This window comes from Sapajus apella, unplaced genomic scaffold (genome assembly GCF_009761245.1).
Source record: "Sapajus apella isolate SASKATOON/1434 unplaced genomic scaffold, GSC_monkey_1.0 scaffold2, whole genome shotgun sequence".
NCBI classification, from domain to species: domain Eukaryota; kingdom Metazoa; phylum Chordata; class Mammalia; order Primates; family Cebidae; genus Sapajus; species Sapajus apella.
The window spans coordinates 13226871-13241604 of record NW_022436942.1 but is presented as its reverse complement, the minus strand read 5'-3'; the positions used below and the strand labels follow the sequence as shown (position 1 = coordinate 13241604).

At 37.1% G+C, this 14734-nt stretch overlaps 1 protein-coding gene and 1 long non-coding RNA gene across 2 annotated transcripts in view; both read right to left on the bottom strand.

Moving 5' to 3' along the window:
* Positions 1-209: 209 nt before the first annotated feature.
* Positions 210-14734, bottom strand: part of LOC116558636 — a 125775-nt gene continuing 111250 nt past the window's right edge. Inside the window, exon 4 of the long non-coding RNA XR_004272109.1 lies at positions 210-444. This is a non-coding gene — a long non-coding RNA (uncharacterized LOC116558636). The remainder of the gene's footprint in view (positions 445-14734) is intronic.
* LOC116558592 (melanoma inhibitory activity protein 2-like) lies at positions 1221-3475 on the bottom strand. The gene is given in 1 exon segment (XM_032288605.1): positions 1221-3475. A coding segment is annotated over 1 exon segment (1821 nt). The 5' UTR covers positions 3262-3475; the 3' UTR covers positions 1221-1440.

The window sequence follows — 14734 nt, the reverse complement described above, 5'->3', positions numbered from 1 at the left end:
TAATAGTGAATTAGATAAATTAAAACATTTATGCCATCTTTTTTTAAATGATCTTTTCTGACTGCATAAAATATACTCTCTAGAATAAAATAAAATGAAAATAATTTACTTATACGATTCATATTTAAATCATCTTCATTTACAAAATACTAGCCTGAGATTTATAATTCCTTTAAGCTTGAATTTTAGTGAAAGCCTAAGTAAAGTATAAGTTATACCGTAACTGCAGTTACTTTAAATTGAAAATGAGATCAGTCAGAATTATTTTTGAAGAGAGCAAAAATAATGTCAGGTTTCTTGCTGTGGTCCTGGATGTTCAGTAGCAGGCTCATTTGAAGGTGGAATCAGCCCTGAAGGACTCGCTTCTGGAGTGGAGGTGGGAGGAAAAATCCAGGTCTTGGGGAAGGTGAGGAGGAAAACTCCTCAGTGAATACACATTTCTCACTGTTCAAAGAGATTGGTAAAAGATGTTTTATAACTTTGAGAACCAGCACTGTGCTCTAATAAATCATTAAGTTTATAACTTCCATTACCTATTCTTTTATTTGAAAATTGACACCAGAATAATTGATCTAACAAACTAATTTTTACAACATTGAGAAAAGTGTACCCCTTCAAATACCCTTTAAAGGAAATATCACAAATTTTTAATGTAATTTTTGTCCTAACACCTGTTTTTAAAAAGAGAAGGGGTATTTCAAAATATATAAAATTTACTGTAAAAATATTTTTTTATTGTCAAAGTCCTTCTCAAAGAACATTTTTCATGTAATACAATTTTCACCAAACTTAAAAAACTCACATCAATGATTCCCAATTCTGATTTGATATTATACTAAGTCATTTCCAGTTATATCAAAGACCACCTTAAACTTCCTCCCAAAAATTCATTTTAATTCACTTTAAACTTTAAAAACAGAGGCAAAACAAGGGAAGGAATGACTAGATAAGACATTCATAGGCAAAGCCTAGTATTTGATAACCACATAGTTATCCTGCAGAACGTAAAGTATGAATATGAAAGCAATGTATTATTCCCTTTGTTATGTGAAGCTTTAAAATAATTCAATACATTCAAAAATTAGGTCAAACATAAATGCATTTTAAGTTTTAAATAAGTAGCAGTACATCAAAACTATTTATGAAAAAGACTTAAAAATATCTTAACCATTAATTTTAATGCTAGAATATAAATTTTAATTTTTTTAAATTCTGGCCAGAATACCCAGTTACTACCAATAAGATACAGATAATTTTAGTTTCATAAAACCTGCAAAAAGTCAATGATTTTCTTGACTACCAAAATACAGAAATCTAAATTATTAAGATGAATCAATGTGAAACCTCATTACATTCCATTTATGGCTGGCTGCCTTCCCACTTCAGAAGTTTCCTCCACTGTGTTACTACATGAACAGATAGTAAAATTAGCATCTCTGATTAATAAAACATATTGAGCTTTAAAAAAAAAATTTTAAAAAAACAAGCATACTTGCAAATGGAGCATGTTGGTGGACCTGGGAAATCCCTTGGTGGAAAATCATCTCCAGAAGCTCTCTTTTTCCACAGAGGTGACAGGGGCCCAGTGTCAGAAGGACCCCTGTGAGAATCGGTTAACACATAAGAGCTTGATTCTCCCCTTTCATTGGTAATCTGATGGTCCAGTGGATTCTCTGGGCCTCTTGAGCCTCTTCCTCCTCTCCTTGTGAGCAAAAGCGAGAATGTGGGTGGACCCTCCAATGAAGTTGGAGGAGACAGAAAAGCTCTCATTTCAGATGAAGGCTGACCCAATGGTGAGGGGCCATATGAGGAAGGCTCTCTGCGAAATAGTGTATTTGGAACATCCAGTGCATATGGATTTTTTTCTAAAAGTTCAAATTTAAACTCTAGTTCAGCTAATTTTTGTCTGTTGCGAGCATTTTCTTTCCTTAAATCATGGAGATGTCTTTCAGCAGTTCGAGGTGCAAACCAGTTATCACGTGCTTTGTTCTCATAGGAAATAATGCGCTTTTGATAATAATGCATCGTTCTCTCCAATTCTTCTTCAAGATCGTTGGCTCGCTTTCTATAGGTCTCCAGCTTTGCGGTGGCATGGCTGATCCTTTTGTCTACCTTAGAAAGTTTCTCTTCTGTCTCTAACTGGCAATTTTCCTCTGTTGTTAATTTCCTGTAGAGTTTCATTTTCTTGATTCAGTCATTAAGTTTCTGTTGAAGCTTCTGATTCTCACTTTCAAAATGTGTGTTTTCTGACTGCAAAGATGCTTGTTCAGTCTCAAGATTTTTAATACGTTCTGTAAGTTCTTCCTTCATTTTATCAACTTCAGATAACTGAATATTAATTTGGGATCTTTCTCCTTCTAAGCTTTTGAAAGAAGCATTGAACTTAGCTGCATGAATCAGTTTCTTCAAAGCTCCATTTGGAGGACGATCTAAGTATGCAACATTTTCTGATTCACTGTTCATTTCTGACTCCAAGTTATCTTCATGTCTTCTGTCTTCTCCAAGTATAGCCGCCCAATCGTTCATCTTCAGCAAGTGTTCAGTCAGAGTCTTGATGTGACCGTCTTTATCACTGAGAACTTGTTCTGCGTGCACTTTGGAGTCTTCCAACGTTATTTTCTGTTTATTAAGTTCACTCACTTGTTCTTTCCACACTTCAACTTCTTGCAAAAGCTGTCTCTGGCTTTCCTGAAGTTGAGAATTTTTATCCAAAGTATCTTTTATTGCTGTCATCAGTGGTTCTGCATTCATTGGAAATAAACTCTTGAAGGTCATTTTGGCTTCAGTGACTTGTGATTTGAGGGATTTTGACTCATCTTCTAGAGACTGTATCTGTTTTGAAATATCTGCCATCAGTTCATTTTGTTCAGACTGTTTCGATTTCTCTCCTTTTAACTCTCTGACTAGACATAGTATTTCTTCCTCAAGTTCCACATTGGACCTGCTCAGCTTTTCACAGGTTGCCTCCAAGCTTTGTGCCTCTGTTGCCTCCTTCTCAAAGCTGGCATCCTTTAAAGATGACTCCACTTCATGGCCTTCATACTCTTTTTCAATAATGCTCAGTTTTTCAAGTAGTTGACATTTTTCCTCAATTAGTCTAGACAGGTTTTCAGCAAGCTTTTTCTCTCTTCCCACATAACGCCAACTCCTAACTGATCTAAAACCTCTCCACACAAAAAAGAAAACAGCAAAAAATCCAAAAACAGCTGCCCATATCACCCATTCCCATGGAAAACCATAAGAATTAGAATCTGCTCCCATACTTTGGCGCAGTGCTGCCACAACCCTGTGTAGCACCTCCAGAACCAGCCTCAAGTATGGCTGAGGGGTAGCCTGGGGCTCCTCCACAGTGCCAAGGCTGCTCTGGTGGTCGCCGCAGTAACCGGGGCCTGTGGGGGCCACAACAAAGGGCAGAGAACAGTCAGCCTTCTGTCTGGAACCTGAATTCACAGGGGGCAACCAGAGCGGACCACTGCAGAGCAGGCTGCGGGGGAGCTGGGGGACGTGGGCACCCAGAGGCCTCACAGGCCCATGCTGCCTTTTTCTTTTTTTTTTTTTACTTTATTTTTAGAGATGGGGTCTTGTCATGTTGTCCAGGCTGGTCTTGAACTTCTAGCCTCCAGGAATCCTCCCGCCTTTGCCTTCCAAAATGCTATGAATATAGGCATAAGCCACAGTAGCTGGGCTAAAATTTTTTTCTACTTCAGTACATCCAAAATACCCTGATGAAACAGAATAAATATTTTCTTGGGCAGGTATCAAGCGTTAAAAATTATTTTCAGAAACTACTTTCTTAAAAGTTATTGTATTTCATCAAATCCAAAATACTGTTAATTATAAATCCCAGTGTACCACCAAGAAAAAAAGAAAAGATTTTCAGTTAAAGACATGATGTGTTTAGCCATAAACATTTTTAAGATGCATCCCAATTCAGAGACATTAAAATATAAAAAATATTGCATCTTAGGCCAGCAGCAGCAGCTCACGCTTATAATCCTAGCACCTTTGGAGGCCAAGGTGTGAAGATTGCCGGAGCTCAGGAGTTCGAGACGACTCTGGGCAACATGATGAAACTCCGTCTCTACCAAAAAAAAGTTAGCCAGGTGTGGTATTGCACACCTGTGGTCCCAGCTACTCGGGAGGCTGAGGCAGGAGAATCGCTTGAACCTGGGAGGCACAGGTTGCAGTGAGCCAAGATCGCACCACTGCACTCCAGCCCAGGCAAAAGTGCTAGACTGCATCTCAAAAAAAAGGAGCAAATTAAAAAGAAAATGGCAAAGATAACATTAGAAATCAATTAAATAGAAAACTGTACACCAAGAGGAAAAGGTATAAACCAATGATGGTACATTCGTGTGACAGAATTCTACTAGCATTAAAAGGGAACCATTGATACTTGAATTAGTGAGAAAAAATTTCGAAAATACTGTTTTCTTTTTTTTCAAAGAAAGGGCTAATTTTAATTTTTTAATAGCCAACTGAAAAATACAATCTTTTTTTTTTTTGAGGAATCCTAATGACTAAAGTAGATGATGCTGTTAGCAGATATTGAAGTAATTAGACTTAAGACATAAAATGATTGAAGCAAAGAAAGCACTGATTTGAAATTATCTTTTAAATTTAGATGCATAATTAAAAATGTATTAATTCAAAGTTCCAAGCATGAAATCCATAAATGTCATGTTTTGTACTTGCTTCTTGAAGATAAACTCAGTAGTTGGTAAGAATCCACACTCTAACAAAGCAGCAAACCACAAAACAGTTGTCTGCATGAAGAAGCCAGTAACTTTGCATTTGTATGTTTTTTAATTTTACTTTAAGTTTTGGGATACATGTGCAGAAAGTACAGGTTACTTTCATAGGTATACATGTGCTGTGGTGGTTTTCTGCACCTATTGACCTGTCCTCTAAGTTCCCTACCCTCCCCCCTGACCCCCAGCAGGCACTAGTGTGTGATGCTCCCCTCCCTGTGTCCATGTGTTCTAATTGTTCAACACCCACTTTTGAGTGAGAACATGTGGTGTTCGGATTTCTGTTCCTGTGTTAGTTTGCTGAGGATGATGGCTTCCAGCTCCATCCATGTCCCTGCAAAGGACATGATTTCATTCCTTTTTGTGGTTGCACAGTATTCCATAGTGTATATGTACCACATTTTCTTTATCCAGTCTATCATGGGTGGGCATTTGGGTTGGTTCCATGATTTTGCTATTGTAAATAGTGCCTCAGTAAACATACATGTGCATGTGTCTTTATAGTACAATGATTTGTATTCCTTTGGGTATATACCCAGTCATGGAATTGCTGGGTCAAATGGCATTTCTGGTTCTAAATCCTTGAGAAATTGCCATAGTGTCTTCCACAATGTTTGAACTAATTTATATTCCCACCAACAGTATAAAAACTTTGCATTTTATATTTCCATCTTCCAATTCATTCCCAGCTGTTCAAGATTTGGATTCCTGAAGGCTTCTTCGGAAAAAAAAAAAAATACAATTTTCAACAAATTATACCTGGCACAAAGAGTAGACATTGTATTATTCTATTTATTATAATGCTCAAGACGAGGCTAGCGCATCATGACATAAGTCACAAAATAGTACGTGTAGAAATGTTGGCAGGAAAAGAAGCACAAGGGCACTTTCCAGGTGGTTGACAGTGTTCTGCATCCTGGACTGGAAGGTGCTTACAAATGTGTATGTGAAGGCAAATATCAAACTATACAGTTAATATTTGTACATTTTACTGTTTATGAATTATACCTCAATTTAAAATAAAAACTCACTAGGATAGCCAGGCAGCATTTAAGCAACATGTTCCACATGGGGGACATAGGATATATATTGGAATTGTTCATATGTAAGGATATATATGTGGATGTGTTTGAGACACCTGTTAGATGAACAAGTGGGAATGTTGAACACATCATCAGTAATTATTTCAGCAGAGTCACGAGAATGAAAACTAAATAAAATTGAGTTGAGAAGAAAATAGGAAGCTACTGAAGAGACAACAAATGCAAACAACGTTTTGAGAAGTTTCATGATATGGGAGGGAAGAAATACAGGGAAAGGCATGAGAATGAGAGAAGAGAGGGAGAATTTCATGAAAGGAAAGAGAACATTAATTTTTGGCATGTAGTCTTCATGTAGGTGAGACAGGTTGGGACCCTAGTGGAGGGTAAGAGTCGAGATAAGAACAGGGACAATTTTCCATTGTCACAGAAGAGAAACTATGATACATAGGCACAGATGCTGAGAAGTTGACATATTTGCCCTTGGAAAGATTATGTAATTCTTATCTGGTGGCCACTTCTTTCTCAGTGAAGCATGAGATGAATTCATCAGCTGAGAGAGAAAGGAAAAGAACATGGGAGATTTGAGGAAAGAAAAGAAAATGTAAAATAATCATGTGAGAATACAAAAGTAATTATTAGAGAAGTGTCAGACTTGTTGGCCCATTTGAGATCAGTGATCATAAGTTTTAAATGATGCAGAGTTGTGTAGTTTTTTCAACAACATTCAGCTGCCCTGGGCTGCATGTTGTTCTGGATGTAAGAGTTGGGTGTTCTATCATAGGATAATTTTAACTAATGGGTTACTCAGACAGTTAGGTGTTGAGTCACAAAATTCAGAAATAATTTTACTCTTCACCTCCATAATAGATTCAATGTATTAACGTTACTAGTTCAGTAATCTTCACTCCATTTTTAAAGTTGTTAGTTCTATTTTTAAAGGGAAATGTAAAACAAAAGTGTCCTAAAACTGTTAGTTCCTCTTTTACATCCAGGAAAGTTTTAATTTTATTTTGTATTTTGAGTAAAAAAGACTAAAATGGAGTTTTTGTGCTTTTTAACTATATATATGGTAACATGTTTTATTTTAAGCTTTGATATTTTCTTCAATGTGCTGGAATAGTGTCTATAAATTCAATCCATGCCAGACATAGCAGAAGTGTGTAATATGAAAACAAAGGCATCTCAGAAGAAACTACAAGTTGTTGTAAAATAAGGCAAATTTGGGGGCCCAGTTTCACATAAATGCTCTGAATAAAAAATAAATTGTAGTGATAATTTAAGTGACTGTTTACCATACATAGAAGAAAAATGTGAGACTCAGTTCTCAAAAAGCAGGAGAAAATGGGCAAAGAGAGGAACTAATATGTGGCAAACTCTTACTTTGTCCCAAGTACTATATCAAGCACATTTAACAGGATCCTATTATCCATGGTTCATCTCACCCAAGTGCAGAAAACTAGGTTTGTTCCTGAAAACTCTTGTCATTTATGTGAAAGCATGGCCTGATGTGCATTTTCTTTATTATGCAGATGTACAAATCAACTAATTCTATTAACAATTATAAAAAGACCACAGATGCTTTTACCCAGAGAAGCAGGTAGAAAGATAAAAAATTTCTAATTTATTTCAATCACTATTTCCCACATAAAAATTCAGCTTAATCTGACATACACATGTCCAACAAGCATATTAAAAAAATATTCAGCATCACTAATAATCAGAAAAATGCAAATCAAAACCACACTGAAATACCATCTCACGCCAGTCAGAATGGGTGTGATTAAAAAGTGAAAAAACAACAGATGCTGGCAGGGTTATGGGGAAAAGGGAAAACTTATACATTGTTCATGGGAATGTAAATTAGTTCAGCCATTGTGGAAAGCAATGTGGCGATTTCTCAAAGAACTAAAAACAGAACTACCATTCAATCCAGCAATGCTATTACTGGGTGTGTTCCCAAAGGAATATAAATCTTTCTGCCATAAAGACACATGCACATGTATGTTCATTGCAGCACTGTTCACAATGTGAAAGACTTGAAATCAACCTAAATTCCCATCAACAGCAGGCAGGATAAAGAAAATGTGGTACATATACGCCATGGAATACTATACAGCCATACAAAAGAACAAGATCATATCCTTTGCAGCAACACAGATAGAGCTGGAGGCCATTATCCTACATGAACTAACGTAGGAATGAAAAACCAAATACGGCACGTTCCCACTTGTAAGTGAGAGCTAAACGTTAAGAACACATGGACACAAAGAAAGGAACAGCAGCCACCAGGACCCACTTAAGTGAGGAGGGTACGAGGAGGGAGAGAAGCAAAAAACTACCTATCAGGCACTATGCTTATTACATGGGTGACAGAATAATCTGTAGATCAAATCCCCATGATACACAATTTTCCTGCACAGGTGCCCATGAACCTGAAATAAATGTTTAAAAACTTAAACTAAAATTCAGCTTAAGCTGCTTTGTCATATAACTTGAATTGTTTGGGCCAATTCTTGCTTAAGTTTGTCTACATTGCATGACATACTACATATTTTTACTTTAATAGCTATGCAGCTATTAAAATTTTTAAATGGCCGGGTGTGGTGGCTCAAGCCTGTAATCCCAGCACTTTGGTAGGCCGAGGTGGTGGATCACGAGGTCAAGAGATCGAGACCATTCTGGTCAACATGGTGAAACCCCATCTCTACTCAAAATATAATAAATTAGCTGGGCATGGTGGCACATGCCTGTAATCCCAGCTACTCAGGAGGCTGAGGCAGGAGAACTGCCTGAACCCAGGAGGCGGAGGTTGCGGTGAGCTGAGATCGCGCCATTGCACTCCAGCCTGGGTAACAAGAGCGAATCTCCGTCTCAAAAAAAAAAAAAATTTTTAAATGGAAACGAAATGGAAAAATTAGGATATTATGTGGCTTGGTTGCTCTGAATAAAACACTTTGCTCCTTTTACAAGAAATCATAGTGGTAAACATGCCCTTTATAAAGCAACAGTGTGTGTTTATAACAGAAGTGCTTTAAGATCTTTTAAATGAGGCCAAGAGAAGTTTAGATATAAACTTCGTGCTGGTTTCAAAGATTTATAAATCCAGTCCATTGGCTGGGTTCAGTGGCTCATGCCTGTAATCCTAGCACTTTGGGAGGCTGAGGTGGGTGGATCACCTGAGGTTAGGAGTTTGAGACCAGCCTGGCCAACATGGTGAAACCCAGCTTCTACTAAAATTACAAAAAATTACCCAGACGAAGTGGTGGGCTCATGTAATCCCAGCCACTTGGGAGGCTGAGGTGGGAGAATTGCTTGAACCTGGGAGGCGGATGTTGCAGTGGCCAAGATGGTGCCATCGCACTCCAGCCTGGGCAACAAGAGTGAAATTCAGTCTCAAAAAAAAAGTCCATTTTAGAATTTTTTTCTCAGCTGAAACTTGGTTGTGAGTATATATGAGCAGCATCAACTAATAGATCTGTGCTATATTTTTTTTAAATCTCTATTTGTCATAAAAATCCATTCAATCAATTTCACTAAGACAAATTAGATTCAATATGTAAACCCACTTGTTCTTCATCAAAGTTCTAAATTTTGCAAATGATCAAATATCTTTCAACCAATTTGTAAACATATTAGCAATAAGATAACATGATTCATGGCTTTAGCAAGGTAAAATGGTTCAGCAAAGAATTTTTCATAATATATTTTAGGGACCAGCAATCTTTGGACATCATATTTTCAAAACTAAAAATCATCCCATTCTAGCTTGTGGAATTGTCTTTTAGTAAGTGTATAATGCTAACACTCCTAGAGATAGTTAAAGAAAATATCACATGGCCTATTATAGTTATTAATGGTAAGAGCTAAATTTTAAGACATTTAGGTGAGCCACAATGCATGGCAGTGGTCATTTCTAGCAGTTGTTATGAACAACTTTGAGGTTTAATGCAACATATTCTACATGTATTTCAGAAAATTACATATATACTGGAATTAATATTTATCTTAATGCTTTACAGTTAACAAAGTATTTTTTTCGTCATTAACTCATTCTTCCCTCACAACCAGCCCATGGCGTAGATGTTGTCATTCCTGTTTTTTAGGATAACAACATAATTAGAAAGTTGTGGAATTGAAACTCAAACACACATACTCCACTTTGTGACTCCTAAGCCAAGCTTTTCTCCACTGAATTATTCTGAATGTCTATTGAGATGACAGGCTCCATCTGTACCATGTATGGAAATATTGACATAAGATTTGGATTCCAAAATCATTGAGAAGTCTGTACAATGAAAATAGAAAGCCACAAAGTTGCTATAATGTTGTGTGATGTGGGGAACCTATCTTAATGTGGCAAGAGGCAAATTGCAATTGAAGACTATTTTTAGAGAATGGCTATGTGAGTTTTGTAAACTTAAAAATACTAGCATATGAAGGCTTTTTTCCCTATATTACAGATGGTGGCAGAGATTTTAACTAAATGAATGTGAAACATGCCTCAGTAATAATTACGTCCTAAAATTGTTTCTTATTTAAAAAACATGTATTTAGTGCCTCGTCTTTTCAAAACATGTGCTTGATATTAGGGTACAAAGTGAACAAACATAATAATTTTAAAAGCATACTCTTGTTTATTGGTGTATCTCTGGCAATGTTCTAAGGGCTTTATATAAATTAATAAATTTATCTGAGATTTCAAAACTTATGTTCATTACAATTAATTTCCATTTATTACTCTCAAATAACTCTTATAAATGGAGCAAAAAGATGAACAGAAATCAAAATGATTGACACACAGTCAAATGTGGAATGAGAACAGTAAGACAGCTGTGACCTGTAAGGGGGTGTGGTGGTCACGGTTCTCCAGAGAAACAAGAAAAATAGACATATTTGTACAAAGAAAAAGATTTATTATAAGAAATTGATGTACACAATTGTGAAGGCTAAGAAATCCCATGATCTTCACCTTGCAAGCTACAGATCCAGGAGAGCTGATCTGGGCACCTCATGGCCCAGTCAAATTGATGCATAAAATTAAATAAACATTGCAAGGAGAAAGAGCTTTGAACCTGTCCTGAATTCTGAATCATGTTCCATCACTAAGTAGCCATGTGATCTTGGGAAAGTTAACCATTCTAAACTTAGAAACCTAACAGCTGTCATCTGGTGTTGGGAAAGTTTGTAAGATGATATATACAAAGTCCCTAGCAGTGCTAGTCCCTAGTGGACAGGTATGGTACCCTGGCTCCTAATTAAATGTGCCTTCTCTAGCCATTCTAAAGCTTAATTCTGTATGACCATCTTGAGTCCTTCAGGTATGGTGGTAGCTGAGAAGAAAGCAAGAGAGGAAAACTAGGGCAGCCCCTTGGATGTGAGCCAAATGGCAGAGTGCATTTTCAGTCCAAGTGAATTCACACTTTATCTCCTAACCTCTTTAAAAACTAAGTAGGTATTCAAAGAATTTTCTCAAGAGAAAAGTACAGAAAGCAGAAGCTGGACCCCTTCCTGACACCTTACACTAAAATTAACTCCAGATGGATTATAGACTTAAACATAAGACCTAACACCATAAAAACCCTAGAAGAAAACCTAGGCGAAACCATTCAGGACATAGGCATAGGCAAGGACTTCATGACTAGAACACCAAAAGCACTGGCAACAAAAGCCAAGATGGACAAATGGGACCTAATCAAACTCCACAGCTTCTGCACAGCAAAAGAAATAATCATTAGAGTGAACCAGCAACTAACAGAATGGGAAAAAATTTTTGCAATCTACCCGTCTGACAAAGGGCTAATATCCAGCATCTACAAAGAACTAAAACAGATTTACAGGAAAACAAACAAACAAACAAACAAACCCATCCAAAAGTGGGAGAAGGATATGAACAGACACTTTTCAAAAGAAGACATATAAGGCCAACAAACATATGAAAAAATGCTCATCATCACTGGTCATCAGAGAAATGCAAATCAAAACAACATTGAGATACCATCTCACGCCAGTTAGAATGGCAATCATTAAAAAATCAGGAGACAACAGATGCTGGAGAGGATGTGGAGAAATAGGAATACTTTTACACTGTTGGTGGGAGTGTACATTAGTTCAACCATTGTGGAACATAGTGTGGCAATTCCTCAGGGACCTAGAAATAGAAATACCATTTGACCCAGCAATCCCATTACTGGGTATATATCCAAAGGGTTATAAATCGTTCTATTATAAGGACACATGCACACGAATGTTCATTGCAGCACTGTTTACAATAGCAAAGACCTGGAACCAACCCAAATGCCCATCGAGGATACACTGGACAGGGAAAATGTGGCACATATACAACATGGAATACTACACAGCCATAAAAAAGGATTAGTTCATGTCCTTTGTAGGGACATGAATGAACCTGGAAACCATCATTCTCAGCAAACTGACACAAGAACAGAAAATCAAACACCACATGTTCTCACTCATAGGCGGGTGTTGAGCAATGAGAACACATGGACAGAGGAAGGGAGCATCACACACTGGGGTCTTTAGAGGGTGTGGGGAGCTACAGGAGGGACAGTGGGGGGTGTGGGAAGTTGGGGAAGGATAACACGGGGAGAAATGCCAGATATAGGTGATGGGGAGGAAGGCAGCAAACCACATTGCCATGTATGTACCTATGCAACAATCTTGCATGTTCTTCACATGTACCCCAAAACCTAAAACACAATAAAATATATATTTAAAAAAAAGAGAGAGAGAAAAGTATTATAAGGAGTTAATAGCGCTTGGAGTTACTGATTTAATGGCACCTTATTTAATTAAGGAGTAGAGAAGCACATTGAGAGAGTCATAGATTGGAGCTTATAATTGAAGGATAACTCCAGGTAAGAATTACCTTTTTGTCCCTTTATCTCTGCTCTGCCTATTGAAATTTATACTTAAACATTATGGAAATATATATACCTAGGAAAAAGTAAAAGATCAACATCAAAGTTCTTAGTTTAAAAAGAGAGACCAAATTCACTTAGGATCTCAGAGTTGGTCTTCTTAGACTATGTGGAGACAAGAAAGAGAATAACAAAAATGAAAATCGCATAGGCCAGGAGGATGACCTCTGTCTGCTAACTAGTTATTACAAACAAAACTATCATGGCCATGATATAATTTGGTGGCCTGAGTCTCTGCAATGAGGTTGCTGCCTGGAAACAATGGGGTTTCACAGCTGGGGGGTGACCATAGAAGCTGAGGTCTAGTGCTCCCCGTCATCTACCAAATGAATTGAAATAAGAAAGATCGAAGTCAAAGTCATATAGAAACAGCAGAAATTAGGGCTAGAAGAGATTTATACAGATGTCTGATCCCACATGCATGTCAATATTCAGAAAAAAAAAAAAAAAAAAAAAGCTTTAAAAAGTGGGAAGAGGCTGGGCATGGTGGCTCAGGCCTGTGGGAGGCCGAGGCAGGTGGGTCACCTGGGCAACATGGTGAAACACCATCTCTATTAAATATACAAAAAAATTAGCTGGGCTTGGGGGCGCATGCCTATAATCCCAGCTACTTGAGAGGCTGAGGCATGTGAACTGCTCGAACCTGGGAGATGGAGGTTGCTGTGAGCCAACATCCTGGCACTGCATCCCAGCCTGCGCAACAGAGTGAGACTTTGTCTCAAACAAACAAACAAACAAAAACAAAGTGGAAAGAAAACTAGATAGAATTGCATCAAAAGATGCACATACAGTACTGTCTTTGTGACTTCAGGCAAATTACCTGATGCTCTTAGCCTCATTGTCCACAGTCATCAAATAGCAATGATAAAAATTACTTTGTGGCATTCTTATCAGGATTCATGAAACAAATGATGTAAAAATGCAAAACTATCTTTAAACTATTTAATACAAGGTCATAAATTGGCAGCCCCAAGGTATTTGTTTAGCCTGAAGAGTTTTTGTAAGCTTTTTTAAAAACTGTTGTTTGTATTTTGAAAATTTATATATGTCACATAAAATATAGAATTTGGATATCTCTTTAAAATAAGAAAGTCTAGCAATACAGAATTTGCATTTTCCCATAGCCGCAATCAGCTAGATATGAATAAAAGTCCTCATCACCATACATACTCGGGCAGTCTCCATTTGCAACAGTTCCCACCCAGCCCATGTCATTCATCAGTGTATATTCCTGGCCCTTGCTGGCATATACGATGCTCGCCCTTGATTAAGGCTTGATTAAAATATTAGGTTTTGTTATGTTTCAGCCACAGGGGTCTTAATGATCACTACAGGCTGATACATGTGTGTACTTTCCATGGAACAATGCAGAATAAAATAAATGTAGAATACATATTTTTTTAATCACATAGGTAGGAGTACAGAAGAAGCATTTGTGGAATATAAACTATTCTTGCAAAAAAAAAGTCCTAAACATATGACCCAACCATATTTCTCTTATATCTAGTGTAAATTTATCTATTTATAAAGAGAACCAAACAGTGGCAAAAACCCCAAGTCTGTCAGTTAAACTTCATTTCTTGAATAATGGGAAGAGTTGACTCAGGAGCACCCAGAGAAGCCAGGTGCTGGAATGTCTTCAATTGTGTGGCTCCATCTCCTGGTTTCAAATAGCTAGAAGGCAAATGAGGAACTCAGAAAGGAAATATAAAAAGTAGAAAATAAAAACTGCTGTACTCTCTGGTCTGCAAGTATATTGGTTTTTCTCTTTCTTGAATTTGGAAATTGAGCAATCTCTTCCTGCAGAATGGATAACATATAACAGGTACTTTTACAATGTAAAAAAAAAAAGTTTCTGTTAATTTTGGAATACATGATATTATCATTTCATTAGGCACATCACAAATTAATCTTATTTTATGGTTGGCCATGAATATAGAAAAGCAATCTTTTACTACCTCTCAATAAGCCCTTTCACCTATGTGATTTTGAGGATTAGAAT